Genomic DNA, 27,485 nt, shown 5'->3' with positions numbered 1-27,485 from the left:
CAAGGAATTCCTGCAACAGATTATTCCGGAATACCTTCGGTAATTCCGATGTTACTAGCATTGAAAATTTATTTGGGAATTTCATCAGCAATTCCTTTGGAAATTTAGGAAACTTCGATTATTACCTTTAGAACTTCTTCGGTAATTCCTTTGGAAATTGATAAGGGATTTCCTTCGGGAATTTACTTGAAAAAATCTATGGCGCTCCTTTGAAAATTCTGTCAAGGCAATAACTTTTGGAATTTGTTTCTAAATTTTCTTCAGAAATTCCTTTGATGATTTCGAAAAATTGTTTGAGAACTTTTTCGATTTTTTTGTAAATGTTTGTGTAACTTTTTTATAGAATATATTTTGGTAATTTATTTCGAGATGGCAGCTATAATATCGCTCAATTAAAAATGAGAAATTAGCAATAAACTTGATCAAAATCGCCTAACACTTTGTATGAGTGGAGCAATTAAAATTTCGGTTTTTGTTGAATAACTGGCAATCCTATGGATATTTTTCAATAGTTTTTGTGCAGATGATAAAAAGAAGGAACATCTCTCTGTTATCAAAGACTTTGTTAGTATTTAATATTATTTCTGTGAGATATTGGCTATTGCTTATTTTGCCGTTTCAGTGCGCGTTAATATTTTAGTCTTTCGAGATTGGGTTTGCCCAATTTCTAAAAAAAAGCCTTAATATTTTCTTCAGAAATTTCTCTGGTAATTCTTATTTGAATTATTTTGGCAACTACTTTGAAAGTTCTAAGGTAATTTTGAAGGAAATTTTTATGGTAATTTCTTTGGGAATTTAGCAGGAAGTTTTTCGTGAATTTCATTGGATTTTCTTTGAGTAAGCCGAGTTGAGAATTTTATGTATTTCCATTTCAGCAATTTTCGGAAACAATAAATATAAATACAATTAAATCATAAAGAACTACAAAAGTAAACACGATAAAATTTTCTGATAAATTTTCAAAACAAACTGCAAAAAAATACTGAAATAACTTCAGAAGAATAGCCAATAGCCATTGAAATTATAAAAAAAAATCCCAAGAAATTGCTGCTTAAATTACAATTTTGATAAAAAACAACAAATGCCGAAGGAATCCTCAAAGAAATGGTCATACTGTGGTTTATCGATTGGCTGTGGGTTCGAATCCCACTAGAACGTTTTTTTCACAATTTCATTCCTCAATTTGTCAATTATCAACATTCTGTGCCTTCTAAATAATTACTAAAGATTTTTCTAGTAATACCTCCTAGGATTTCTCTGGAAATTCCAAATATTCTCGAAATTCGTTCAGGGATTCCTCTAGAGACTTCTATTGGGTTTCCTTCAGCTGGAATTCCTTGAAGAAGACTGAGAGGAGTTCCAGGAGTAATACCATGATTAATTTCTAAAGTAATCCATGAATAAAAACTCTCCCTGGAAGAATCAAAGGCATTTCTGGAAGTATCCTAGCAAAACTGCCCAGAAGTTTCCCAGCAAGAATGCCAGCAGAAATCTTTAGAGGGATTCCGGCAGGTATCACAGTACCCTGAAACATTAGAAGCAGCAAGAATTGCTTATATAATCCCAGGTGGAGTTCCTGGACGAAAAACAAAAGGAGTTTCTGGAGGAATTCATTGCGAAATATTTGGAGAATTCCCAGGAAAAAAACCTTCGAGATTCCTAGAAGATACTTCTGCAAGATTCCTAGGAAGATTGCTTTGAATAACACAGCGCAACATTTTTTTGTCTCAAGAGCAAACTTATGTGTCTCTGACAGATTTTGGGCCACTGAATCCGAATCCGGCCTCAGATTTGCACGTCACAAATTTGAGCTACACCCTAATTTATAGGGTAAAATATGCGATTTTGGGCTTTTTTGACTGCATTCCATTAAGCATGGAAATATTTTTTTTAAGCAATCAAAAGGTAAATTGGTCAATTAACATCTAAATTACCGACTCATGCAAAATATTTCATTTTACCAAATCAAATTTCATAGATTTAAGATAAAATGCTATGTTAGTATCGAAACTTGCATGCAACTTTTGGAGGGTGACTTGTATGGGAAATATCGTACCTAACACAAATCGCTTAAAACTATCAAATTTGATTTGGAAAAACAAAATATTTTGCATGAGTCGTTAGTTTAGATGTTAATTGAGCAATTTACCTTTTGATTGCTTAAAAAAAATGTCCATGCTTAATGACTTGCAGTTAAAAAAGCCCAAAATCGCATATTTTACCCTATAAATTAGGGTATAGCTCAAAATTGTGATGTGCTAGAGAAAATCTGAGCCCGGATTCGGATTCAGCGGCCCAAAATCTGTCAGAGACACATAAGTTTGCTCTAGAGACAGACCAAAAGTTAATTTTTGTTACGCTGTGTAATCCCAGCAAATTTTTGAAGGAATTGCTGGAGACACTCATTATTTTGGTTTCGTGCTAACGTAAGAACACACACAAGACGCGACGCGACACGGACAAAACACTTATCGTTCTTACAAAACATAAAAGGAAATAAACATTTACCTTTTCGTCGACCGGTTTCGGGCTAGATGTTGCCCATCTACAGGACGATGTCCAACTGATCACAAAAATAAAAACAGCTTCGTACGTACTGCCGTACACGTCAGAGAGAGATGAAACTATTTCATCTTTTGTTTGGTCAATCGGAAGAGGGGCGAAACTATCGGAGCATCGTCGTCATTCATCAGTGGTTGTTCGGCGGTGGTGATGAACATAGATTCCCATGCATTCAATTGGGAAACTTTTCGGATGCATTTCTTGAGTTTCGATTGATCCCAGTCTATGGTATGGTTGAGTTCCATAGAATGCACTGCAACACTCGATTCATGGACTTTTCCGTTGTCTGTGGCAGTTTTATGCTCTCGTAAGCGGGTTTTGAGTTTCCGGCGGGTTTGTCCAATATATACTGCGGGACAATCTTTGCAGGGAATTTCATAAATTCCCGACATTTCCTCCGCTGGAACTTTGTCCTTCAAGGCGCAGAGAAGATTCTTCAATGTTTGACTACTCTTGTAGACTGCTTGAAGTCCATGTTGTTGGAGAACGTTTTGAATGGAATTTGTTAATTTCGGGTAGAAAGGTATACTGATTCGTTTTTTCTGGTCTCGGTCAGGTTGTAGTGTGGTGGAGTTTTGGCGATGTCTTTTCCGTTCATGTTTTCTGAGTATCTTGTCTACAATTTTTTTGTCATATCCATTCAATACCGCGGCTTCGTGAATCTTCTTTCTTTCCGTAATGAATTCTTCCTTTTCCATCGGTATATTAAACAGCCGATGGGCCATCGAATGGAACGCGGCTTGTTGTTGTGTTCCGAAATGGTTGGAGTCGGACGTTATGTACCGGTCTGTGGAGGTGGGTTTCCGGTAGATGCCGAATTTCAAGGTGTTGTCGTCTTTCCTGGTTATCATCAGATCCAAGAAAGGAAGTGTGCCGTTTGTCTCTTTTTCTATTGTGAATTTGATGGAACTATGTCGAGTGTTCAACAGCTGAAGTATCTGCGTCAAGTATCGCTCCTTAACTACTGCGAAAATGTCGTCAACATAGCGCCTCCAAATACGGGGGAAGATTTTTTCTTTTTGGAGTTCTTCTTCGAAATCACTCATGAAGACATCGGCCAAAAGCGGTGATAATTTACTGCCCATGCTGAGTCCAAACGTTTGTTTGTAAAACTTACCCCTGAACATGAAGTAGTTTTGGTCCATACATACTTCAGCTACGGTAAGGTATGCTTCGATGTGGTTAGGCGGCACTCGACAACGTTCCAAGTGCCTTCTCAAACTACGAAGTGCATCCGAAACAGGTACGTTTGGAAAAAGGGCGGTGACATCGAAAGACACTAAAATTTCACCCCGTCGTATCTCGAGGTTCTTCAGTTTCTCGGCAAGTTCTATGGAATTCCTAACACTTTTACCGTGGGTTACCGGATACCTTCTCATTTCTCCTACTAGCCAAGCAGCCATTTTTTCCGTCGGGGTACAAATATTTGAGGAAATGGGTCGCATCGCTACCGGGTTTTTGTGGATTTTCGGTAGGCAATACAACGATGCTACTTTTGGGTTTGGAACAAGAAATGTTTTTTCAAGTTTTTCCTCACCCATCAGGTGCGCAACTTTCTGCCGTGTGGTCTACTCTCGGGCGGACAAGGGTAACGCTGTAGTTATTATGGACAAGCAAGAATATGAAGCCAAGGTCCTGGAGATGATAAACTCCGGTCCGTATGAGGAGTGCAAATACAAAAATGGCAAGCCGAAAGATCCTCTCAATTCGTTGATCGAGGAAGCGAACAGTGCCCGGCAGAAAGTTGCGCACCTGATGGGTGAGGAAAAACTTGAAAAAACATTTCTTGTTCCAAACCCAAAAGTAGCATCGTTGTATTGCCTACCGAAAATCCACAAAAACCCGGTAGCGATGCGACCCATTTCCTCAAATATTTGTACCCCGACGGAAAAAATGGCTGCTTGGCTAGTAGGAGAAATGAGAAGGTATCCGGTAACCCACGGTAAAAGTGTTAGGAATTCCATAGAACTTGCCGAGAAACTGAAGAACCTCGAGATACGACGGGGTGAAATTTTAGTGTCTTTCGATGTCACCGCCCTTTTTCCAAACGTACCTGTTTCGGATGCACTTCGTAGTTTGAGAAGGCACTTGGAACGTTGTCGAGTGCCGCCTAACCACATCGAAGCATACCTTACCGTAGCTGAAGTATGTATGGACCAAAACTACTTCATGTTCAGGGGTAAGTTTTACAAACAAACGTTTGGACTCAGCATGGGCAGTAAATTATCACCGCTTTTGGCCGATGTCTTCATGAGTGATTTCGAAGAAGAACTCCAAAAAGAAAAAATCTTCCCCCGTATTTGGAGGCGCTATGTTGACGACATTTTCGCAGTAGTTAAGGAGCGATACTTGACGCAGATACTTCAGCTGTTGAACACTCGACATAGTTCCATCAAATTCACAATAGAGAAAGAGACAAACGGCACACTTCCTTTCTTGGATCTGATGATAACCAGGAAAGACGACAACACCTTGAAATTCGGCATCTACCGGAAACCCACCTCCACAGACCGGTACATAACGTCCGACTCCAACCATTTCGGAACACAACAACAAGCCGCGTTCCATTCGATGGCCCATCGGCTGTTTAATATACCGATGGAAAAGGAAGAATTCATTACGGAAAGAAAGAAGATTCACGAAGCCGCGGTATTGAATGGATATGACAAAAAAATTGTAGACAAGATACTCAGAAAACATGAACGGAAAAGACATCGCCAAAACTCCACCACACTACAACCTGACCGAGACCAGAAAAAACGAATCAGTATACCTTTCTACCCGAAATTAACAAATTCCATTCAAAACGTTCTCCAACAACATGGACTTCAAGCAGTCTACAAGAGTAGTCAAACATTGAAGAATCTTCTCTGCGCCTTGAAGGACAAAGTTCCAGCGGAGGAAATGTCGGGAATTTATGAAATTCCCTGCAAAGATTGTCCCGCAGTATATATTGGACAAACCCGCCGGAAACTCAAAACCCGCTTACGAGAGCATAAAACTGCCACAGACAACGGAAAAGTCCATGAATCGAGTGTTGCAGTGCATTCTATGGAACTCAACCATACCATAGACTGGGATCAATCGAAACTCAAGAAATGCATCCGAAAAGTTTCCCAATTGAATGCATGGGAATCTATGTTCATCACCACCGCCGAACAACCACTGATGAATGACGACGATGCTCCGATAGTTTCGCCCCTCTTCCGATTGACCAAACAAAAGATGAAATAGTTTCATCTCTCTCTGACGTGTACGGCAGTACGTACGAAGCTGTTTTTATTTTTGTGATCAGTTGGACATCGTCCTGTAGATGGGCAACATCTAGCCCGAAATCGGTCGACGAAAAGGTAAATGTTTATTTCCTTTTATGTTTTGTAAGAACGATAAGTGTTTTGTCCGTGTCGCGTCGCGTCAATTGCTGGAGAAATTCTTGGAAGAATAACTAGAAGAATTCCGGGAGGTATTACAGCAAGAATTTCTGGAGGAGTCCTAGGAAGAATTACTAGAAGAACCACAGCAGAAATAGCTTGAGAAGTCCACCTTAATTTGCTGGAAGAAGGCCAAGAGGAGTTTCTGGAAGAATCCCGTGAAAAATGAATGAGAGAATCCTTCGGTAAAATATTTTGGAAAAATATTCCTGGAGAAATCACCGGAGAGCTTCTGAAGAAATCACAGGAAAATCTCAAAAGGTATTATTAAAAGGATTCTAGGTTGTATCATTGTAGAAATTTCAGCAGAAATTCTAGGAGGAATTGCTGGAAAAAAACTATATAGGAATTTCAAGAGAAACCCAATCAGGAATGCCTGGGGGAATTTAAAGAAAAAAAATCCTTGGAATACCTAAAGAAGTCCCTGCAAGAACCGGTAGAGGTAATTTGGAAGAATCTATAGAAAAGGCCCGGAAGGAATTGCAGGAGGAATTTCTGAAGAAATCTCAGAAAGATTTCTTGGGAGAATTCCAGCCATAATGCTAGGATAAATTCGTATAGGAATCACTTGAAGAATTTCTGGACGTATCATAATAACAATTTCTGGAGGAATTGCTGGAAGAACCGCATGAGGAGTTGTTGGAAGTATTCTTGGAGGTAGGCTAAAAAGAGTTTCTGCAGGAATTCCATGAGGAATTTCTGGAGGAATCTTTGAATAAAATCTCTGGAGGAATTACTGGAAGAGTCCTTGGAGAAATCCTTGGTAGAATAACCAAAGCAATTTCTGCAAGAACTTTAGGAAGATTGCCTGGAAAGATCCCAAAAAAAAAGCCAGGAGGAAGCTCTAAAAGAATCCGTAGCATACTTTCTGATGTACCACAGTTAGATTTTTTGGAGGAAAAATAGCTGGAGTAACCGCGAGAATTGCTTGAAAAATCTCAACTGGAATGTCTGGAGGAATTCCTATAATTCCGGGAGTTATCATAGAAGTAATTTCTTAGAGAAATCCTAGAATCAGGAATGCCAGAAGTATCCCAGGAGAAGTTCTTCTAATTCCTGGAGGAATACCTCAAATGGAGGATGGCATGCCTCTGGAGCCAGCCTTCTGTCACCTGATGCCAGAAGAAATCCCCAGAAGTACCTCTGAAGGAGTCCTCATGAGAATTGATTGAAGAATTCCAGCTGGAATTCATGGAGGAAGGTCAATAGAAGTTCTAGGAGAAATCCCTGTGGAATTTCTGAAAAAAAAACCCCTGGATGTCCTGGATAAATCCTCGAAGAAATCTGTGGAAGAGTCACCGAAGGGATTTTTTGAAAAATCCCAGGGAGATTTTCCGGAAGAATCCTAGCCTTAATTACCGGAGGAAGGCCAATATAAGCTCCTGGAGGAATTCCAAGAAATTTCTGGAAGAATCTCTAAATAAAATCTCTGAAGGAATTCCTGGAAGAATCACCGGAGTAACTTCTGAAAGGATCCCAGGAAAATTGTCTTGAATAATCCCACCAGGAATTGCTGAAGGAATCCCAATAGAATTTTTAGAGGGATCCATAGAAGAATTCCGCGATGTATCATAGTAAGATTTTCCAAAGAAATCCTAGAAGAAATTGCTGGATCAGCATCTGCAGAAATTTGCAGTATGTACAAACCCATCAGGACTGCCTGGAGAATCCTAAGGGAAGTTTATTGAAGAAATATCGGGAGGAATCCGTAAAGGAAGTCTTGAGGAATCACTGTATGATTGTAGGTCTGTTAGTCTGTGGATTGTTGATGTGTCATTAATAAATATTGTAATTATTGTGTGAAATTGTAAATTTTTGGTGACTGTCAAGGAAAAAATCTAGGGGGTGCCAAATTTGTTCTAGGGGGTGCCAGGCACCCCTGGAACCCCCCCTAGCTACGCCAATGGTCTTATTGTACCGGTCAGATGACTCTCGAGAACCCTTTTAGTCGGGTTGTTATCCGACAGCCTGATCACGTGACCCGTCTACCGTAGCCTTACGATTTTCACGGTGAGGACGATGATTCCTTCAGCAGCTGATGCTGCTCGAGGATCATTCGCTTTCTTCAAGTTCCGTCTTCCATCTGCACTCCGCTGAAGATGATACGCAATACCTTCTAGCGTTAGCGTAGTTGTGGTATTCTTCGTAGATTGGATACTAACAACATTCATGTACCTTTTGCTAATCTTGCTGGAATCGCTTTACTTAACTAGGCCGGGGAGTTAAGACATAGTTGCTGGAGTACAAAAATGGCCGTCAGTATGACTGCCACTTGCTATCTTCCCATTCCCTCCCCTCACCCATCAATCGTCGAAAACGAAGGTTGACAAACTTATTTTTCAAATTATTTTGTCTTACCTGCTCCAAATTCCACCAATTTTGCTACTTATGATCGTTTACATAGTTTCATTCACTTTGTGAAGCACTCCAAATTTTCACAATAGTTTCCCAACTATATGCGAAAAAACGCAGCTCGCACCATACTTTTCCCACGACACACCTTTTTCAATATCTTTTCTAAATATACTTCTCCACTCACAAGCACTTTGAAAATCTGATGGAAAACTGTTCACTTTTGAACCAAGTGAAAAAATCGCGTATTTTTCGTTTTTGTGGTCGGAAAGACCAACGCAATTTCGATCGCGGTTCAATGGAACTGAAAAACGAACCGTTGAATTGTGTGTCATTGTTTAGCGCTGCGCTAAGGTGATCAAACCGCTCAACATTTACCACAAAATAAGAACAGATTCATTAGAAATATCTCGCAAAAATTTGAATGTTGTGTTCGAAATGCATGCCAACACGAAATCATGATATAATAAACACAGTTTCCTGATTATTATTTCACAGAAAAAAATATGTAAATAAAATTCAGCGAGAAATCATGCACATAGAGGGAATGCTAGAGTTAGTGCACTTTTACATGAGATATGATGTAAAATTAAATTACCATCGTGTAAATTTCCGCCAACCATCGCGTAAACCATCATGGACTCCAACCGGTTACGCGACTATTAGTGGAAATTTACACGAACGTAACGTAATTTTACTTGATATCTCATGTAAATATTCACTAACTCTAGCATTCACTTTATGTGCATGATTTTTCGCTGAATTTTACATGAATATTTTTTTCTGTGTTGTTATTGCATTGGTCAATGTCACAACATATTACTGTAGATAAGAAATAAGAGCAGCGAGAGAAGAGAGGATAGAACTGTCAGAAACATGTAAATAAAACGGCGCATAGTGTGATGAACGGTAACAATATTGGGCAAAAAGGAAATCAATTATGGATTCAGAAATGGTTTTGAATGAAGTTTTACCAATGAGTTGACAAAAACAATAATGATTATGCCTGAATCAATCCAATCTAATCAAAAGTGTAAAAATCATACTGCTTACTTGAAGTAGTTCAAATTAGCAGAAATATGTTTCGCATCTTTCGCCAACATATACTTCACTGTGCGTCGTATGATTTGTTTGACTTGAGTGGGTGGATGGGTGGGTCATTCGAGTGGGAGACAGGGGATTTGTTATGATTCCAAGCAACCTTCACCTTAAAGGCCCAAGCACAACCGATCAGAACTTTGCAATAAATGTTTGAAATGCGTGGAAAAAAAGGAAAATTAAAAAAAAATGGCGACCCGAGAAATAAGAACATCTTAACTTACATAAAAAATATAAACAAGAAAAAACGCGTTTAACAACAAAAATATCTCAATTTATCTAAAAAAAATGTGAAAAAATGCGTAAAACAAGTTAAATGTAAATAAAATTAAAATAGATTTTTTTCTATTTATTGTATAAATAATTATGTTTCTGCTGAATGCGAGGCACAAGCAGAACCAATCCCTCCAGGGTCATCGGAACTTTGCCATAAATGTTTGAAACGCGCGAAAAAATAAGTTAGCGACAAAAAAAAAAAACAATTTCTTTTCTATTCTATTCTAGTGCTTGCACAGCCAGTATTGAAATCATCCTGGAAATATCAAAATTTCTTGTGATATTTTCTTGTCAGCATTAATATTTCTGCATATCATAGATGTGATACAAATATTAAAATGGCCTGGCCCACTAATGGATTTGAAGATAATTCAAAAATATAAGGCAGTCAGGTTATCCAATTATGAATAACATGATTGACAAACCTTTTTGAAGTGGATGAAGGAAGAAACAGGGACAACCGTTCGGAAGTTCCACGAGAAGCTGAATCGCTCGCGCAGAGGCTTTGTGCCACAAGCCGACATGTGCCGAGGCAATCACGGGAATCTTCTCACGAGCGAGCGTGAGGTGGTCGTTGAAAGCACCGAAGATGGTGTGGTAACAGATCTAGGAGTACGTGTACAGGACGGAAGATTTCCAGCCCCTAACCTCCAAGAGATTGAGGAGAAGGTTACTCTGATATTGATATTATAGCTAGAAAATTTGAGACGCTGGCGGAAACTTACATCCGACTAAAGAGTGAAGCCAGGCGAATCGGATTAGTCATTAATGTGTCGAAAACAAAGTACCTACATGATGGCAAAGGGCTCCAGGGATAAATCACAGTTCCCGCCACTCCGAATTTCTATCGGCGGTGATGAAATCGAGGCGGTTGAAGAATTCGTGTACTTGGGCTAACTGGTGACCGCCGACAACGACACCAGCAGAGAAATTCAGAGACACATTGTTGCACGAAGTCGAGCTTACTTTGGACTCCGCAGAACTCTACGATCGAACAAAGTTCGCCGTCACACGAAGTTGACTATCTACAAAACGCTGATTAGACCGGTAGTTCTCTATGGGCACGAAACATGGACCGTACGTGCAGAGGACCAACGCGCCCTTGGAGTTTTCGAACGGATGGTGTTCCGTACCATCTACGGTGGAGTGCAGATGGAAGGCGGGATTTGAAGAAGGCGAATGAACTACGAGCTGCATCAGCTGCTGAGAACATACCTTCGCCTACATCGCAAAAATTAGGAGGCAACGATGGGCGGGTCACGTCACCAGGATGTCGGATAGCAACCCGTTTTAAATGGCTCTCGAGAGCCATCCAACCGGTACAAGAAGACGTGGTGCGCATAGAGCTAGGTGGGTCGATCAGGTGGAAGACGATTTGCGGACCCTTCGCAGAGTGCGGAACTAGAAACGCACAGCCATGGACTGAGACGAATGGAGACGACTCCTTCGCACAGAAGAGATCACTCAGGCCTTAGTCTGACAGGTAAGATACTTAAGGTAAAACAATCATTAAAAACTATATTGTGAAGCAATTGAATTCCAAAAGGTGCACCGCGAACAAAAAGGACTAAAATCCCCTGCTGTTTATGAATTTATAAATGAACGGTTTTAGCTAAAGCATCGTCTGCTAAACAAATATGGCACTTCGTTTCAAATCGTATAAATCACAGAGATCAATGAACGTGCTTTTTGCCATGTTCACCAAACCTCTTCCCACAATAACAATCATCATCCATCATAGATCAATCGACTCATCACGGAAACCTCCGCCCGCCCAATGTGACATCATCCTCACCATTCATCCAACAGCAGCCAACGTTTGCGTGGCCGCATTTGCTTCCTGCCAATTCACGCGATCTACCTACCATCATCATCATGGGACCCGACGACCCGTTGTTTTCGGCCGTCGCGTCGTGACTGCTTTTTTACACGTTTACCGTTAAGGCGAAACTGGAATCATTTTCTCTTTTTTTCGGTTTTTGATTTTTTATTAAATAACGAAGCAATATTTTCAAAATCGGTTTTCGTGCACATGTAGAGTATGGATCAAGGTATCTTCTGAATTTTTTTGAGGTGGAAAATGTTTTCCATTTTTGCAGAAACCATTTTTTTGTGAAATTTTGTTCAAAAATGGTTTCTGCAAAAACGAAAAACATTTTCCACAACAAAAAAAATTCAGAAGATACCTTGATCCATACTCTACATGTGCACGAAAACCGATTTTGAAAATATTGCTTCGTTATTTGATAAAAAATCAAAAACCAAAAAGTGAGGAAATGCTTCCAGTTTCGCCTTAAAATACTTTGCATATTTGCGCACCGTGTGTCCCGAACGGTTTTTACACGCGGTCTTCTACAACAACGGCAACCAACGCGCTTCATACACTTCAGGCGCACTGGTGCTGTTGTGACTTTGCTGTCTTCGAACTGCGTGTATTAACTCCACTCGGAGCAGCCTTATTGTCACTAATTGTTTTATGCACGCGTACCCATCGAACTTGATCCACACACAACGAATGGATTATTCGGCGCTCATAATTGGCATTACAAAACGCCCTCGGCTTGGCGCTACAACAAATGAGCCCAAATCGAGGGTGCATTCCGTCAAACTTCGAACGGCGCGCGGTGATGGCAAATGTCGATAAGAACCGGTGACAACGACAATATTCATCCGAGTGGTTACCGTCCTTTCTCAATACGATCGCTACTGGGATGTGATTTCCATCGTCGTCGTCTCCGCTCCGCCTGTGGATGGCGTAAGGGTTGAGTAAGAGTGACAGTGAAATGAATGGAAAAGTGACGAAAAAGAGCTGGTGTATGTGCTGAAATCAAGAAACGAACCTACCATCCGCGTCCGTGGCCACAGAAGTGCGGGTTTGTCGTCACTTGACTCATTCAAGTCACCCACCACCGGGCCGCACCGCCACGCATCACGCTTGATGATTCTCCACACTAGCAACGCAACCACGGCAACGGTCGATCTCGTCTCGTTCCGTTCTCTACGGAGCAGAGTCAGAGTCAGTCGCAGTCGTCTCCAGCCGAACGAGCAAGTGCCATGCCGATTGGAACAATGCCCTGAAATCGGCGGCTGTGGGATGACGAATTATTTTCCCCATTCGGGTTTCTGTTGCTGTTCCTCGTTAACAACCAGACAAGGGGAAACTTCTTGTAGGGTAAACAGGTATAATATGCCCCCCTTAAGCAGAAATGGCAATATATCTAAAACTGGCGCCTTATTCCATCTTTTGTTCACTGCAAATCGTTGTTTCTAAAGTCAGTGAAGTGTTGCATGCGAACTTTGCCTTTGGAGAGGTGGCTATGGAAGCTTTGAAACGTTTTTCGAAAACGTTCCAAAATTTGCCTTATCAAAACAAACGGGGCAATACGCCCCATCCAAAGAAAAACGTCCAGCCCCGTGATAAAACTGTCCCAGGGGATAATTCCACCACATGCTTATCCTAGGAGGGTCTTTCAACAAGTGTTTAACTGCATAAAAGTTGCAAAGTAACACAAGCGAACAGAACTAGCTTCGTTTACAATGAAGTCAGATTACAAGTGGTAAAATATTACGCAAAAAAGCTCGATTTCAGACTTTTTGATGTTTTTATTGCTTTTCTATACCAATCAACTAACGGACCAGCTTGATGGCAATTATTCTTCAATATTTGAGATTTCTAATCGATCACGCATGCGAAAAGCGCTTGAATCGCTAGAAAATGAAGGGGGGCGTTTTGCCCCGGTGGGGCGCATTATACCCTTTTACCCTAAGTTTGTCTGTCAGTATGAATACATACCTACATTCGCGCCCGAATTGAGGTTAATGATAGTTTTTTCTTCTTTCTCGCCGTTGTTGCCCCGGTCGGACTGTTATTTCGCGCTTTTGTGCGCCGGACGCGTTCCTGATTCTTGACTGAACGAGAGACAAGTGCACGGAAGATTTTTTAGGGAAAGTGTGAGTTTTTGCATGAATCGACGGCTGATGTAAGAGAGGATGGCATCATAAAGTTTTTTGGTCAATCGTACATAGATGGTTGGATGTTTGAGAATGGTAAATTACCCATGGTATTGAGATGTAGAAGATTTATCGGATACTTGTAGAAACATGTACATACTGGAGCTAACATTCCATCCCAATTTTCTTTGATTATTCTTGGCAGAAAGGATATGATCGATACCGCTAATAATTCTGAAGAAAAAAACATCTTGAAATATCCCGGTAAATTTAAACTTGTTTGGGTGATCGGCTGTACGTTGGATGATATCTTTGGGGGGGGGGGGTTTATTGGCATTTCAGTCCAATTTAGTCAACTACAATGTTTTCTCAACCCGACGTTTCGGTCATTATTGGACCTTTTTCAAGGATTCTGTAATGTTTTATTAGTTTAGTATGACAATTTGTTTGTAATGACATAGATTGTTATCGAAAATTGTGTTGTTTTATCGTTAAGGTGTTTGTTTGAACGTCAAATCGTCATTTTGTGTTGGCTGTAATAGAAAAGTTTAGTGGATTCTCTCTTGAAAAGGTTCTTAACTGTACTCACTTTTCGATTTTAACTTTCCGGAAAACAAGTTTTAGAATAAAAATCGGAATCCGTTCCAATGTACTTAAAACTGTTCAAACTATATCAGTGCGTCATTTTTCACAAAATTGGTCATAGCTCAGGAACGAAAAAAAAGTGCATTCCAAAAATTTTAACTATCATAGCTTATGAAATTACCGTCTCAAAAATAATTTTTGAAAATTCTTAACGAGTTCGGCCTTAGTTTTTTCCGACTTTTCTTTACGAATTTTCTCAACTGTGGAAAATTTCGTGGCAAACTTTTTCTAGGTTATACATTTTATTTAATTTTTGGAAATTTGCTTTCTTTTTCTAAAAAAACCCAGATTAATCCACCTAGTGGTGATAGTGCCTTTCTCGTCGAATATGTACTCATGATCTTTCCGTCGACGTTAACCAAAATGTTCCTGAATCCTGCGAAAACTTTATATAGAAAAGCAACAATTTTAACAGAGCCATCATCGATTTGGGAATCTTATTGATGGTACATATTCCGATGTTATGTTCAACAGTAAAACAGAGCTGAAAAACATCAGACCTCTCAGTTGACTGCTTGACCACCTTAACCAATAGAAATACACTAGAACTCCAATGGCGCTGTCGTTACTTTTCAAGTTTAATTATTTTAATAAATTTAATTCAATAATTGAGTATTTTTAGGTTTCCACCCAAGTTTCCACCTTGTGGAGGATCTTTTGTTTTGGTAAACAAAATTATTTGACACTTCTAGACCGCTACTGACGCTGTAAGGGCATGGCTAACTAGATGTTAGTCACACGAACAGTCGCGACATTGGACTTCTGTGGCTAATTGTTCTAATCCTTAACCACAGACAAATAGACGTAACACTCTGATAATTCTCATCGTACACCGATTTAACGGTCTTTTTCAAAATTTGATAGTTGGCCAACTGCCCAACCATGGCGCTCGCATAGTTTTTGTTCGAGTTTGACGTTTGCTCACTACCGCCACCTAGTTGGTGGTCGGCCAAACTTAGTCCTTTTAGCATTGGGCGAATATGTTTCCATGACTATGATTTGAATCGAAAATTGTTCGAAGTGTTACGTCTGTTTGTCTGTGCCTTAACCCTAGTCGTGCATTGACCATTTCTTCCCTTTTTTTTATTCTTAATCACTTAACCTAATTAACCTAAATTACAGCTCTATTGTCCACTAGGGCACTACGTGAGCGATGCCAATTGACAGCTGCACATACAGTATTGTACAGCGCCTAGATGTATTCTATTATTCTTTTATCGAACTGGTTGCCTTTCTGCTGCTTTCACTTTTCTACTTTATACATGGTAGAATGATGAGCACAAGGATGATGGATGGCCGTTGTTCCTTTCCAGTCCGATTGGGGGTCCATTATGAGTAGCAGTATGTCGATGGCCAGGTATCTTGATCCGTTTGAACCATGGGGCTTAGAAGAGGGTCAGTGTCAGCCGCTCTCGGTGAAGAGCAACTGACGAAAAATTGCAAGTGCCGGGGCTGGGAATCAAACCCATGACCATCCGCATATGAAGCGAACGTGTGACCAACTACGCCACGGGCCCCGGCACATTTCTTCACTTATCATCGTTTAAAAACCGATTTGATTTATCGCTTTGACATTTATTTTGTCCACTTTTATAATTCCGCTATTTGATTTGCATGGATTTTGTTCAATTTTACGTTCGACCACTTCCGGCGGGACACCTGGAACCGATTCCGGTTGTCTCAAATATGGTCTGAGACTATGTTCTTGTCAACTGTTCATCGGGTTACCTAGAAAACCGAAAATAAATGTGATCTGAGGCTATTTTTTTGCTAAGCGTTCGGGAAATATTTGAAAAAAAAAGCTGCGTTTTTTGTGCCACATGCATGGTTTTGGTTCACTTATATTAAAACACTTCCGATGGAACACCCGCAATCGATTCCGCAATACTATTACAAGTTCTAGATGTGGCCTGAGACTATTTTCTTGTTGACCGTTCATCAGATTATCGGAAAAGGCCGCTATGGTTTGGTTCCCTTCTATATTTTACCACTTCCAGCGTCTCGTCACCAGTTCTGGAACACTACCGGTTCTCCCAAACAGGCTTGTAAACATTCGACACTTTTGACTACCTTCATTTCGTTGCCGCGGTCGGGTGTCAGCTTGCTTTGTTTCATTCGAGCGCGACCGCTACCTCTTACACACAACACGAGCGGCAGAACGAAGATCAATAAACAAAAAAGTGGATCAAATCATCGTCGTCTGACACGATGACATTTGTCTAATTCCAGCTTTTTGCAAGTTTTCAACCAATTTTGATTAAGATTGGTATAATATTAGTTTATTCGTGTGTGATAAATCGATTACGACACATACATTTATCCAAAACAGCCCTCTTTATGGGAAAGACAGGAATAACAAAAACCGAACCATCTCCCGAAGACGCAATCGTGGTCAAGCGCATTCATTCGACATTTTTGTTCCGTACAGTAGTTTGATCGCTTGTGTTGCGAATGTTGGAGACAAAGGCAGCCGAATATCGACGAAAAGGTGTCAAAGACTGTGATCGCTAACAAGACTGCTCCCAAATATGGTCTGAGAGTATTTGCTGGCTAACCGTTTATCATGTTACTGAATGAGCTTGTAGTCTACAATAATTGACGACATAAATAAATAAATAAATAAATAAGTCATTGATATGTCGCATGTTTTGGTTCTCTTTTACATTTGACCATTTCTGGCGGGACAGCCCGAATCGGTTCCGTAACATACTAATACATATGTATGGCTTGTCTCTATTGTCTTGCTGACTATTTTCGACTGTTGAATTTTTACTCTAGGAGGATGGCTCACCAGTCTTGACAAGATAAAATAGCAGTATTTTTATTTTTGTCAAGACTAGTAAGCCATCCTTCTATTTTCTTGCTGCTGTTCGTCATATTACCTAATATTCCGTGATTTGAGGTATCGCTTGCATGGGTTTGGTTTCACTTCCGGCCCGGAACTGGTTGCGGAACACTACCGGTAGTCTCTCAAATAGTCTGAGCCTGCTTGCTAACGTTTATTAGGTAACCAGGCATGGGCTTGGTTCAATTTTGTATTTAGCCGCTTTTGGAGGAAAACCCGGGACTAGTGTCGGCACTACTGGCATTCCCTAATATCGTATTAGCTTACTTCCTTGATTCGGTCAGTTGTCAGAAAAACCGTGATTTGATGTGCCGCATGCATAAGTTTTGTTCACATTTGTATACGGCCACCTCCGGAACACCGGACACCGGAAGCGGTTCCGAAACATTACCAGTTCAGATATGGTCGTCTTTTGTTACGCCAACCTTTCATTGCATGCATGGATTTGGTTAACTTTAATATTTGGCCCCTTCCGGTGGGACATCCGTAACCGGTTCCGGAACACTACCGGTTCAGATATGGTCTGAGTCTGTTTTCTTGCTAACTGTTCATCAGGTTATCGAAAATGCTGCAGTTTTATGTGTCGCATGCATGGGTTTGAATCACTTTTATATTTGGCCACTTCCAGTGGGACATCCAGAACCGGTTCCGGAACACTACCGGTCAGATATGATCTGAGACTATTTTCCTGCCATCTTTCATTGAGTTATCTAAAAAAGCCGCATGCATGGATTTGGTTCACTTTTATATTTGGCCACTTCCGGCGGGACATCCGGAACCGGTTCCGGAGCACTACCGGTTCAGATAATGGTCTGAGGCTTTTTTTGCAAACTGTTCATCAGGTAACCGCAGCTTGATGTGTCGCATCTATGTGTTTATTACATTTTTATGTATGGCCCCTTCCAAGGGTATTGGTCCGTAACACCTAAATGGCCATAACTCCGGAACGGCTGGACCGATCCGAACCATTTTCAATAGGAAACAATGGGACCAGATTCCGCGTCGAATGAACCGTCGGTCATTAAAATCGGTTGAGGTTTACTGCCAAAAAGTGATGTGAGTTTTTTGTACACATACACACACATATACAGACATCACCTCAATTTGTCGAGCTAAGTTGATTGGTATATGTGACTCGACCCTCCGGGCCTTCTATCAAAAAGTCATTTTTGGAGTGAACATATAGCCTTTCCAGTACACTTAGTGTACGAGAAAGGCCAATTTTTTTTTATTTTCTACGATGCTTCGATCTTGAGTAATGATTTTTCAAAGTAACTAGTATCAGGGAAAAACAAAAAAATCCCAATGAGTTTTCCGGGAAAATAAGCGACCCTGATTTTTTCTCCATTTTTTTTTTGTTCATATATCCATGAGCCCTGCCTGTGGAAAAAGCTTTATGAAAATCTGAGGCCCTTTGGCCCAATCTGTACGATAATTTAAAAAAATCCCCATTATTTACTAGATTTTAGGTACAAACACCCAAGTTATTATTTTAGGTATTTAACCTATTGGATTTTGCGTACCAGATTTTGGTATTATACAGCTATATTTTTTCTGCTCGGGCTGCGCCTTTCTCAAGAATGCATGAAACTTACTTTCCATCTTTTCTGTGTACGGACCTGCCTGGTAGAAACATATATGTGATTAAATTGAGGAGTTCTTGCTATGGTGCTCTGCGGGAATTCTTCCGGATTTCTTGTTTGCCGATTAATTCAGTGACTGTCGCTGTGGACATCGAGAATGGGGATATTTGAAATCCCAGTAAATGAAAATAGTCACATGCAGAACAAAATATAAGTTATTTTTGTAGACTAAAAAAGATTATTTGTTTTAAACAAACGACTTTCTCCTTCTCTCACAAAGCGCCATTTCAAGAAAACTTTTGAGCTGTTGAAGACTGAAGAGCTTATCGAAGGTGAGGTTAATCTAATGTTTAAGTAGTTAAAAAAGACACTAAACCGTCTTCAACCAGAGGTTGCAGAACACATTCACTAACATTAGGCAACGGACAACACTGAACACCCAGTGGACCAGTGGAGGATTTTTCGTTTGACGAAAAGTTTCCTCCGGCTGGAGCGGGAATCGAATCCTCACTCCGTGGCACCCACAATACGCCTAAATGACTAACGCCGCTAACCGCATGGCCACGAAGCCCACTACGGGAAGGAAGCGGTGGAAGTACCTAAAGATTTCAGAGACGCTTCAGCAAGGTTCCACGACCTCTCAGAGGGTTCAAATGACATTCCAGGGATATTCCAGGGTGTTGAAGGCGGTTTCAGGAGGTTTCAAGCCTGTTACTGAGCCGTTTCAGGGGTATTTCAGAGTCTCAGGGGATTTCAGTGCCATTACATGGAGATTCAAGTGGCGATCCAGGTCCGTTTCTGGGATGCTCAAAGGGTCTCATGTGATTTTAGGAGCGTTCCAGGAGGTTTCAGGGGGTTTCAGTTGCGTTCCGTGAAGATTCAAGGGGCTTGATGGGCATTCCAGGCCCGTTCCTGGGGTATTCTGAGGGTTCCAGGGGGTTTCAGTGGCCGTCCAGGGATTTTCAAGGAGTTTCATGGCTGTTTCAGAGTGTTTGAGATGGTTTAAGTGGAACCAAGGGGTTTCAGACCCATTGCAGTTCCGTTCCAGGGGTTTTAGGAGCGTTCCATGATGTTTTAAGTGGTTTCAGAGAGTTTAATGAGGTTTCAGAACAGTTCCAGTGGTGTTGTAAGGATCTCAGCGGGTTTCAGGAGTGTTCAAGACGGTTTCAGGAGATTTCAGGGGGATTTAGTGGCGTTCCAGGAAGATTCAAGGGGCTCAATAGGCATTCCAGGCCCGGTCCCGAGGGGTTCTAAGGGTCTCAGGGGGTTTCAGTGGCCAACCAGAGATTTTCAAGGGGTTTCATGGATATTCCAGGGTGTATCAGGTAGTTTGAGGGGGTTCCAGGAGGTTCTAGACCCGTTATAGTGCCATTTCATGGGGTTTTGGGAATATTCAAGAAGGTTTCAGTGTAAAAAATTTAATAGACAATTGATTATTCTGATTTTCGGAGTGAACCACTCAACAATAAGCGAGAACTGGTCAACATTATGACGATGCGTTCAACATTTTGGCTCCGGAGTTACGGTAAAATCGTTTTAATTTTTCTTAGAAAACGGAATTTGAAGGAATTTTCATTTATTTAGAAGTGTAAGAAATGACGGGATCGTCTACTGAACATTTTTTTCTACTTTCGTGACATAATGCACGAAAAAAAAAACATCTGAATTTCATAATTACAATACTAACTGTTATACAATAAGGGTTAATTGCCCTTATACCACCATGAAGTGATTACAATATTTCGTAACTTTCCATATTACCAAAAATTATATAAATGAAATTATTTATTACTGTTGTCATAACGACAAAATTTAATTTTTCGATGACATACTTTCCTTCGTGAAAGTGATCACCATTCGAAATGTCACAATCGCCAGAACTTCACACTTATCATTCTGAATCTGTTTCAAGGCCAAGTCTTTGTTCGGTTCCGCCCAAAGTCGCGTTGCCGTCGTCATGTTGGCCATCGTAACAGTTTCACTGAATCATTTCGATTTCATCATCTTGTGCGATCTCCCGCGTAATCTTCTTTATCCCAACCCACTATCCACTACCCAGCGCACGCTTCAAATGCGCGTCATCCCGGTCCCGGACCGAATAAGGAACGCGCGCGCAAACGAAAGAGAGAAGCCTAAAGCCCCCGTCGGTCGTCTCCTACGACCTTTGCGCGCGCACCCAACAACAACGGGAAAAAAGCTTAACAACAAGACGGGAAACATAACCAACCCTCTACCTCGGTTGACCTAGATTCGAGGCCGCAAAAGAACCGTGCCGCAAATAAAAAAAAAAACCGTCGAAAAATACCACACGATAATCGCGAATCACCGCGAGCCGACTATGAATACGACGACGAAGTCGAAGACGACGACGACCAGCACGACCAAGATGACGACGACGACGACGGCGGCGGGAAGAAGAAAGAAAGAAATGCTTTCGCTTCCCACGATCTTGCGCGATTTGACTCAGTCTGACTCTGCACAAAGATCAGGCTCCCTTGGGCTTACACAGGCTTGCTGGCTGGCAGGCAAGCAAGCGATTAACTTTTGCTGAATGTTGGCTGGGGTTGCTAACAATACACACCTACCTACCTTCAAACAATGGGAAGAAGTTGCGGTGCGGGTGGTGATGATGATGACGACGACGGTTGAGGAGACGATCAGAGTTGATCTTGGGTTGCTTGTTGGGGCCCAATTGAACGAATAGGGCGTGTTGAATTAGAATGGCAAATCGTGGTACGGATGATTTGGGCCATTATCGAATTAAGTTGTATTCATGGAGAGAATCGATCGAATAACCAGCTTTGCATGTAGTGTAACGTACATATACTATGAGTCATCATCTTAACAAGACAAACGATACATGGAATTGAAGACTTTAAGTTAGATTAAAAAGCTCGACATGCTTCCACGGGTCAATCGATGACAAAGACCGCCAGCTAAGAGTTGTGTGTTCAGCTGGTGGTGCAGGTTTTCTGTTCTCCTTCTGACTTCAGCTAGATTGAGGAGGTACGCCCTGAGCGTCTGATCATCATGGAGATGCGGCACAAACAGTGTCTGTTTCAACTATCATTACTATTATTTAGCAACAATTCAGCGTGCATGCTTGTTTGTGGCTTGCGATTGTTAGTTGGGTTATGAATAAAATATATGCTTGCTCAGCTCCATGCAACTATGTGAGTTTCTTTTCTGTTTGAGGACACCCCGAGAACTTCCTTGAGTATAGGTCATCGGATCTACTAACGTATTTTGTTGTATCTAAGGGCTTTATGAGTAAGGTTCATACTCTCACAGCCTCAGGTATCTATATCCTATCGAGTGGTGGGTTCTATGACTGAATAGATATATCCGAGAACTCCCTGGGGTATAGGTCATCGGATCTACCAGCGTAATCAGTGATCTTTTGGAACAATATGCATAAAATGAATGCTTACACAGCCTCATGTAACTATGTGATGTCAAGTGGTGAGTTCATTGTCTGTTTGAGGATCTCCGAGAACTCCATTGAGTATACCTAGGTCATTGGAATTACTAAGGTTGTCTCTATGACCTTCAAGTTCATACTCACACAGCCACAAGTAACTATGGTCTATCAAGTGGTGAGTTCAATGATTCTTTAAGAGTCTCCAAGAACTTCCATGGGTATGGGTCATCGAATCTACGAAAGTTACTAGTTGTATCTGAAACTATTATGGAAAAGGTTCCATACTATTACAGCCTCAGGCCCCTATGTTCTATCAAGCTTCGTGTTCCATGATTGTATAGAACTATTCGAGAACTCCCTGGAGTTTAAGCTATCTGATCTACAAGCGTCATCAATGATCTATTGCAGTAATATGAATGAAATTTAATTGCATAGCCTCATGCAAGCATGTACTGTCAAGTGGAGAGTTGTATCTAAGAATATTATGATTATCCAAGAAACCTGCTGAAATGCCATGAAACACATTGAAACGCCTTGAAACGCTTTTGAAAGTATCTGAAACCCCCTGGAAACCTCCGTGAAGTTCCTCTGGGAGCCTCTGAAGCCCCTTAAATTCCTCTGAAACTTCCTGGAATGCCATGAAACGCTTTGAAACGCATCTAAGACCCTAATGAAATTCACCTGAGAGCCTCTGAAGTCCCCTTAAAATCCCTTGAAACCTCATAAAACGCCCTTAAACGCTTTGAAACGCCTCTAAAAGCATGTCTTAAACTGCCATGAGTTCTCCGTTAAATTCATCTACAAGCCTCTAAACCTCTATTAAACCCCCTTGAAACCTCCCTCAGCGCCCTGAAACACCCTGAAATGCCTTGAAACGCCTCTAAAATCCCCACGAAACCTCCTTGAAATTCGCCTAAGAGCCTCTGCAACCCCTTGAACTACCCGGAAACCTCTTTGAAATACCCTGAAACGCTTGGAAACTAAAACCTTCATCCGTGAAATTCATCTGTTAAACCTCTCTAAAACCTCCTGAAACGCCTTGAAACACATTTGAACGATTTGAAATGCCTTGGTATGCTTTAAAATGCTTTCGGAACCACCATGCAGTTTCCATGAAATTAACCATCCGTGAAATTCACCTAGAAAACCTCTTTGAAACCTCCTAAAACGCCTTGAAACGCTTGAAAACACCTACCATGAAATTAACCAGAGAACCTCAGTAGCCGCTCAAAACCGCACCTAAATCTTCTCAAACGCCATGAAACGTATTTAAATGCTTTGAAAAGCCTAGAAACGCTATGAAACGCCTCTGAAAGTCCTCAGAAACCTCCGAGAAACTCATACACAAAGGAGCATGCCATTCCTAAAGCCCCGTAAAATCCCCCTTAAACTTATCTGAAACCTCCGCAAACGCCCTGAAACGCTTTGAAAAGCCTGGAAACGCTTTGGAATGCCTCTGAAACCCCCATGAAACTTCTGTGAAGTTTGTCTGAGAAACTACGAAGCCTCCCAAAACACCTCTCAAACTTCCTGAAATGTCCTGAAGTGCATTGAAACGCTTTGAAGCATTTCTGTAATCCCAATGAAATCATCTTCAAATCATCATCTGCCGGCTCACCTAAGAGGCTATAAACGCCCCAAAAATCTCCTGAAATACCTTGAAACGCCTCTGAAACCCGAAACCCCCATGACGTTCACCTGAGAGCCTATCCGGGCTCATATTTGCTCCAGCACATCACAATTTTTAGCTATGCTTCAATTTATGGGGCTTTTCTGATTGCAATCCATTAAGCATGGAAATATTTATTTAGGCAATCAAAGGGTAAATTTGTCAATTGGGTTTTTGAATTTAGGTGATATAAAGATCCTCATGGGTGGCTTCAACGTGAAGATTGGTTCCGACAACTCGGACTATGAGCACGTCATGGAACGCCATGGTCTCGGATCCACGCAGAAAAATAAATTGTTAACACAATTAAATTCTAGTTCAAATCAACCGGTTTTTCAGTTTACTATAGCGATAAACTGATTTCTCGCTTAAACCGAACTGTTCTATTGTTTGTATATACAAATATTTTCATTGGTCGAGATTTTTGACAGTTTGTTAAAACAAACAGAGATATGGTATTTTCAACATGAAATAATGGATTGATTCAAACGACTGCATTTTTGCCACTAACAAACTCGGAATGTGATTGTGTTGGTGACGGCAGCAACCGCGGCAGCTCGGAAATCTATTTTTAGACCGTCGGTAAGCGGATGCGGAGGAGAACGACTAAAAAAAAGGCAAAAAAGGCGAAACCGATCAACTTTTTGTGGATACTGTCGTGAGTAGCTGCGCGTTATCCATCACGGCCAAAGCTGCACTTGGAAGTTGGCGTGATGGATTTGCAAAACCATCTTCGTTGTGGCGATGTTGGGGTAAGTATTTTATAGATGTGTGAGTGCTTTCGGACCATGTTTATGGAAGGAAGTGAAGCGCTCATTTAGGCGAGACAAAAGAGCGTCGAACTCTCTAGCCGACGGCATTCGTCTACTGTACGATGTCTCACTTCGCCTTATTAGAACTAAGATGAATGCTCTACGACGTCCGTGAAAAACACATCTGGAAAGCTATTTACCGACCCGGCTGACCAGCTTAAACGCTGGTTCGAGCCACTTTTTCAAGTGTCGGCCACGCCGCACTGCAAATTTTGTTTGCTGGTATTCAGCAAACTTAGCTGATTTTTTTTGTGCTGATTTCATTCAGCAATACGAGTTTACTGAATATCAGCATTTATTTTTCAGCTTGCTGAATCTTCCAGCAATTAAGACAGTTGATCAGCAACGTTGTGCTGAAATTCAGCAAACATTTCCCAAAAAGGGTGACCTGACTATGCGATAATTGGCGGAGCATCATGTTACTGTATTTCCATTACGTTCTCAAAGTCCTCTGCAAAGTTATCCTTAACCGGATACAGGAGAAGATTGACGCAACTCTCGGGCGTCAGCCAGCAGCATTCCGTAGAGTCTCTGGACCTGATGTTCATTGATTGCAAAAAAGCCTTCGACCGTCTCAATCACGGAAACATGTGGGAGGCCTTAAAGTGCAAGGGTGTCCCTGAGAAAATCATCGGCCTCATTGAACCACAGTACAGGGCATTTTTGTTTAAAGTATTACACAACGGTGTCTTGTCCGATCTCATCCGGATCGTTGCTGAAGTGAGGCAAGGATGTATACTATCATCGCTACTGTTCCTCATCGTAATCGACGAATCCTGGTAGGTGCGATTGATCGTGAACCAAACCGTAGGTTGTTGTGGCTGCGGCAGTCCATTACCATGGACCACATACGTGACTGACTCTGAGAGCTTTGATCTCCTAGCTCAACGGCTTTCTGATGTGCAGAGTAATGTTGCCGGTCACTTCTTAGCGGCAGGTCGTACCATCAACGTCAACAAGACCAAATCGTTGCATGTAAACATGGTTAAGCCTTGCAGCTTTCCTGTAGCTGGCAAGGAATAGAGTAGAGAACGTTGAATGCCTACAATATCTTTGTGGCCAAATGGCTGCCGATGGTGCCACCACGATTGACATAGGTGCACGGATCAAGAAGGCGAGAACTGCCTTTGTGAGTTTGAGAAATGTATCAGAAATACAATCAGATTAGTCGACGGAACAAAATCTGAATTTTCAACTCGAACATGAAACTTGTGCTGCGATACGCTAGTGAAACTTGGTGTGTATCAGCGGACGCAACGGCTACAGGTCTTCATCGATAGATGCATGCGGTATATAATTCGTGCATGGTGGCACCACAAATGGATTTCCAACGTGGAGCTCCATCGTCGTTGTCATCAAAGATAGCAACAGAAATTAGGGAGCGAAAATGGAGGTGGGTCGGCTACACTCTACGCAGGGGCTGAAACGAAATCTGCAAGCAAGCGTTGGATTGGAATCCAGCAGGACATCGCAGCAGAGGCAGACCCAGAGGCTCATGGCGGCACAGCCTCAACAACGAAATCAAGCAAATCGACAGAAATTCGACCTGGCCACAGGCAAGGCGATGGCGGGTAATCGTCCAGGATGGAGATCTTGTAATTCGGCGCTCTGCACCACTGTGGGTGTTCAGGACTGAAAGTAAAGTCACACGACCTTTCAGCAACCTTCAAACTTTCTCGTAGCCTGGTACCACGAGGAGGTAGGCATAGGAGTTGTTGGGAAAAGGACAATTTCCCCAATGGGGTCTGTATTGCACGCTACCTTCGACGTATCCCAATAAATGTTTTACGCTCTCCCCAAAATCATAATTAATGCTTTAAGCTTTCATTTGTAATGAAATGACAAGTACAGGATAAGTAGCTCCATAGTAATTACAAAATATTTTATAAGCAATTCAGTATCATAATTTACATTTTATATAACTCATTTTGGTATCATAATGGCCAATTTTTCAGAACTGGCTTATTATGCAACTGAACTCCGGCAAGCCTCGTTGGATAAATATACGACTCGTGCTGAAAAAATCAACTTTTTGCAACTCGTTACATAAATAACTATTTAACGAATTGGTGTATACACTGCTCGAATAAATTCTTATCTATCTAAAATGATTACTTTTCAAGATTTTCTTAGCCCAACGAAAAAATATCAACCACGACTAATTAATTTATTTTCGTTATCGTACCTCTCTTCCAGTTTCCCACAAGACCTCCATTTAAATGGATACAATGTATCCCCATTCGACAGACCCAACGACCATCGCGTCGCTTTGAAATAAAGTTCGTAAGTGGGTCAGCGTGCCTCCAATCCATGATTAATGTCAACTCGATATGTGTGCGGAATGAATTTGTTACCGTCGAGCCCCTCGATCCTGAACCACCGCCGCCATTCTCCAGTTGTGCAAATACCTCCAATCCATCACCCATCCATGCCGTCGCGTCGTCGTATGTACCCACAACACAGAAAAGTAACTGCTTGAACTTGACTTTGGCTTTGGACCTCGCACCATGTGTTTGTGTGTGTGTCGGTATGTGACTGACTGTGACTGTGACTTTGGGCTGCCTTTCTTCGGAAAGGTGCCATACAACAAGGCACACACCGCAGGTAGCCACTCAATTCGTGCGAAATAAAAAAAAAGCATCGAAAAGTCAAAAGGAGGTAAACACTCACAAAAGCATTTCTCCGGCTTGGTGCTCAAAATTGCGCGCATAAGCGTTGGAGCCAACAACGAAGACGGGGTAGACAAATAATTTCCGAGGGGAAATATAAATAATTCATTCTTCATTCCACCTGAGAATCTATCTTTGGGGCTTACTTAAGGCAGCAGACGGATTGTGTGT

General features: G+C 41.4%; 2 protein-coding genes across 2 annotated transcripts; one reads left to right on the top strand and one right to left on the bottom strand.

Moving 5' to 3' along the window:
• Positions 1-2,624: 2,624 nt before the first annotated feature.
• On the bottom strand, positions 2,625-3,647 carry LOC134290346 (uncharacterized). The gene has a single exon (XM_062857466.1). The coding sequence runs from the start codon at positions 3,645-3,647 to the stop codon at positions 2,625-2,627; it is 1,023 nt and encodes a 340-aa protein (XP_062713450.1).
• A 349-nt stretch (positions 3,648-3,996) lies between these two features.
• On the top strand, positions 3,997-11,662 carry LOC134290345 (uncharacterized). The gene is made up of 4 exons (XM_062857465.1): positions 3,997-4,061; positions 4,107-4,321; positions 4,370-5,211; positions 11,390-11,662. Exons 1-4 carry the CDS (start codon positions 3,997-3,999, stop codon positions 11,660-11,662), a joined length of 1,395 nt encoding a protein of 464 aa, XP_062713449.1.
• Positions 11,663-27,485: the final 15,823 nt, after the last annotated feature.

The sequence above is a fragment of the Aedes albopictus genome, chromosome 3 (assembly GCF_035046485.1).
Source record: "Aedes albopictus strain Foshan chromosome 3, AalbF5, whole genome shotgun sequence".
Classification (NCBI taxonomy): domain Eukaryota; kingdom Metazoa; phylum Arthropoda; class Insecta; order Diptera; family Culicidae; genus Aedes; species Aedes albopictus.
The sequence above is the reverse complement of the archived record's forward strand: the minus strand, read 5'-3'. Positions and strand labels throughout refer to the sequence as shown.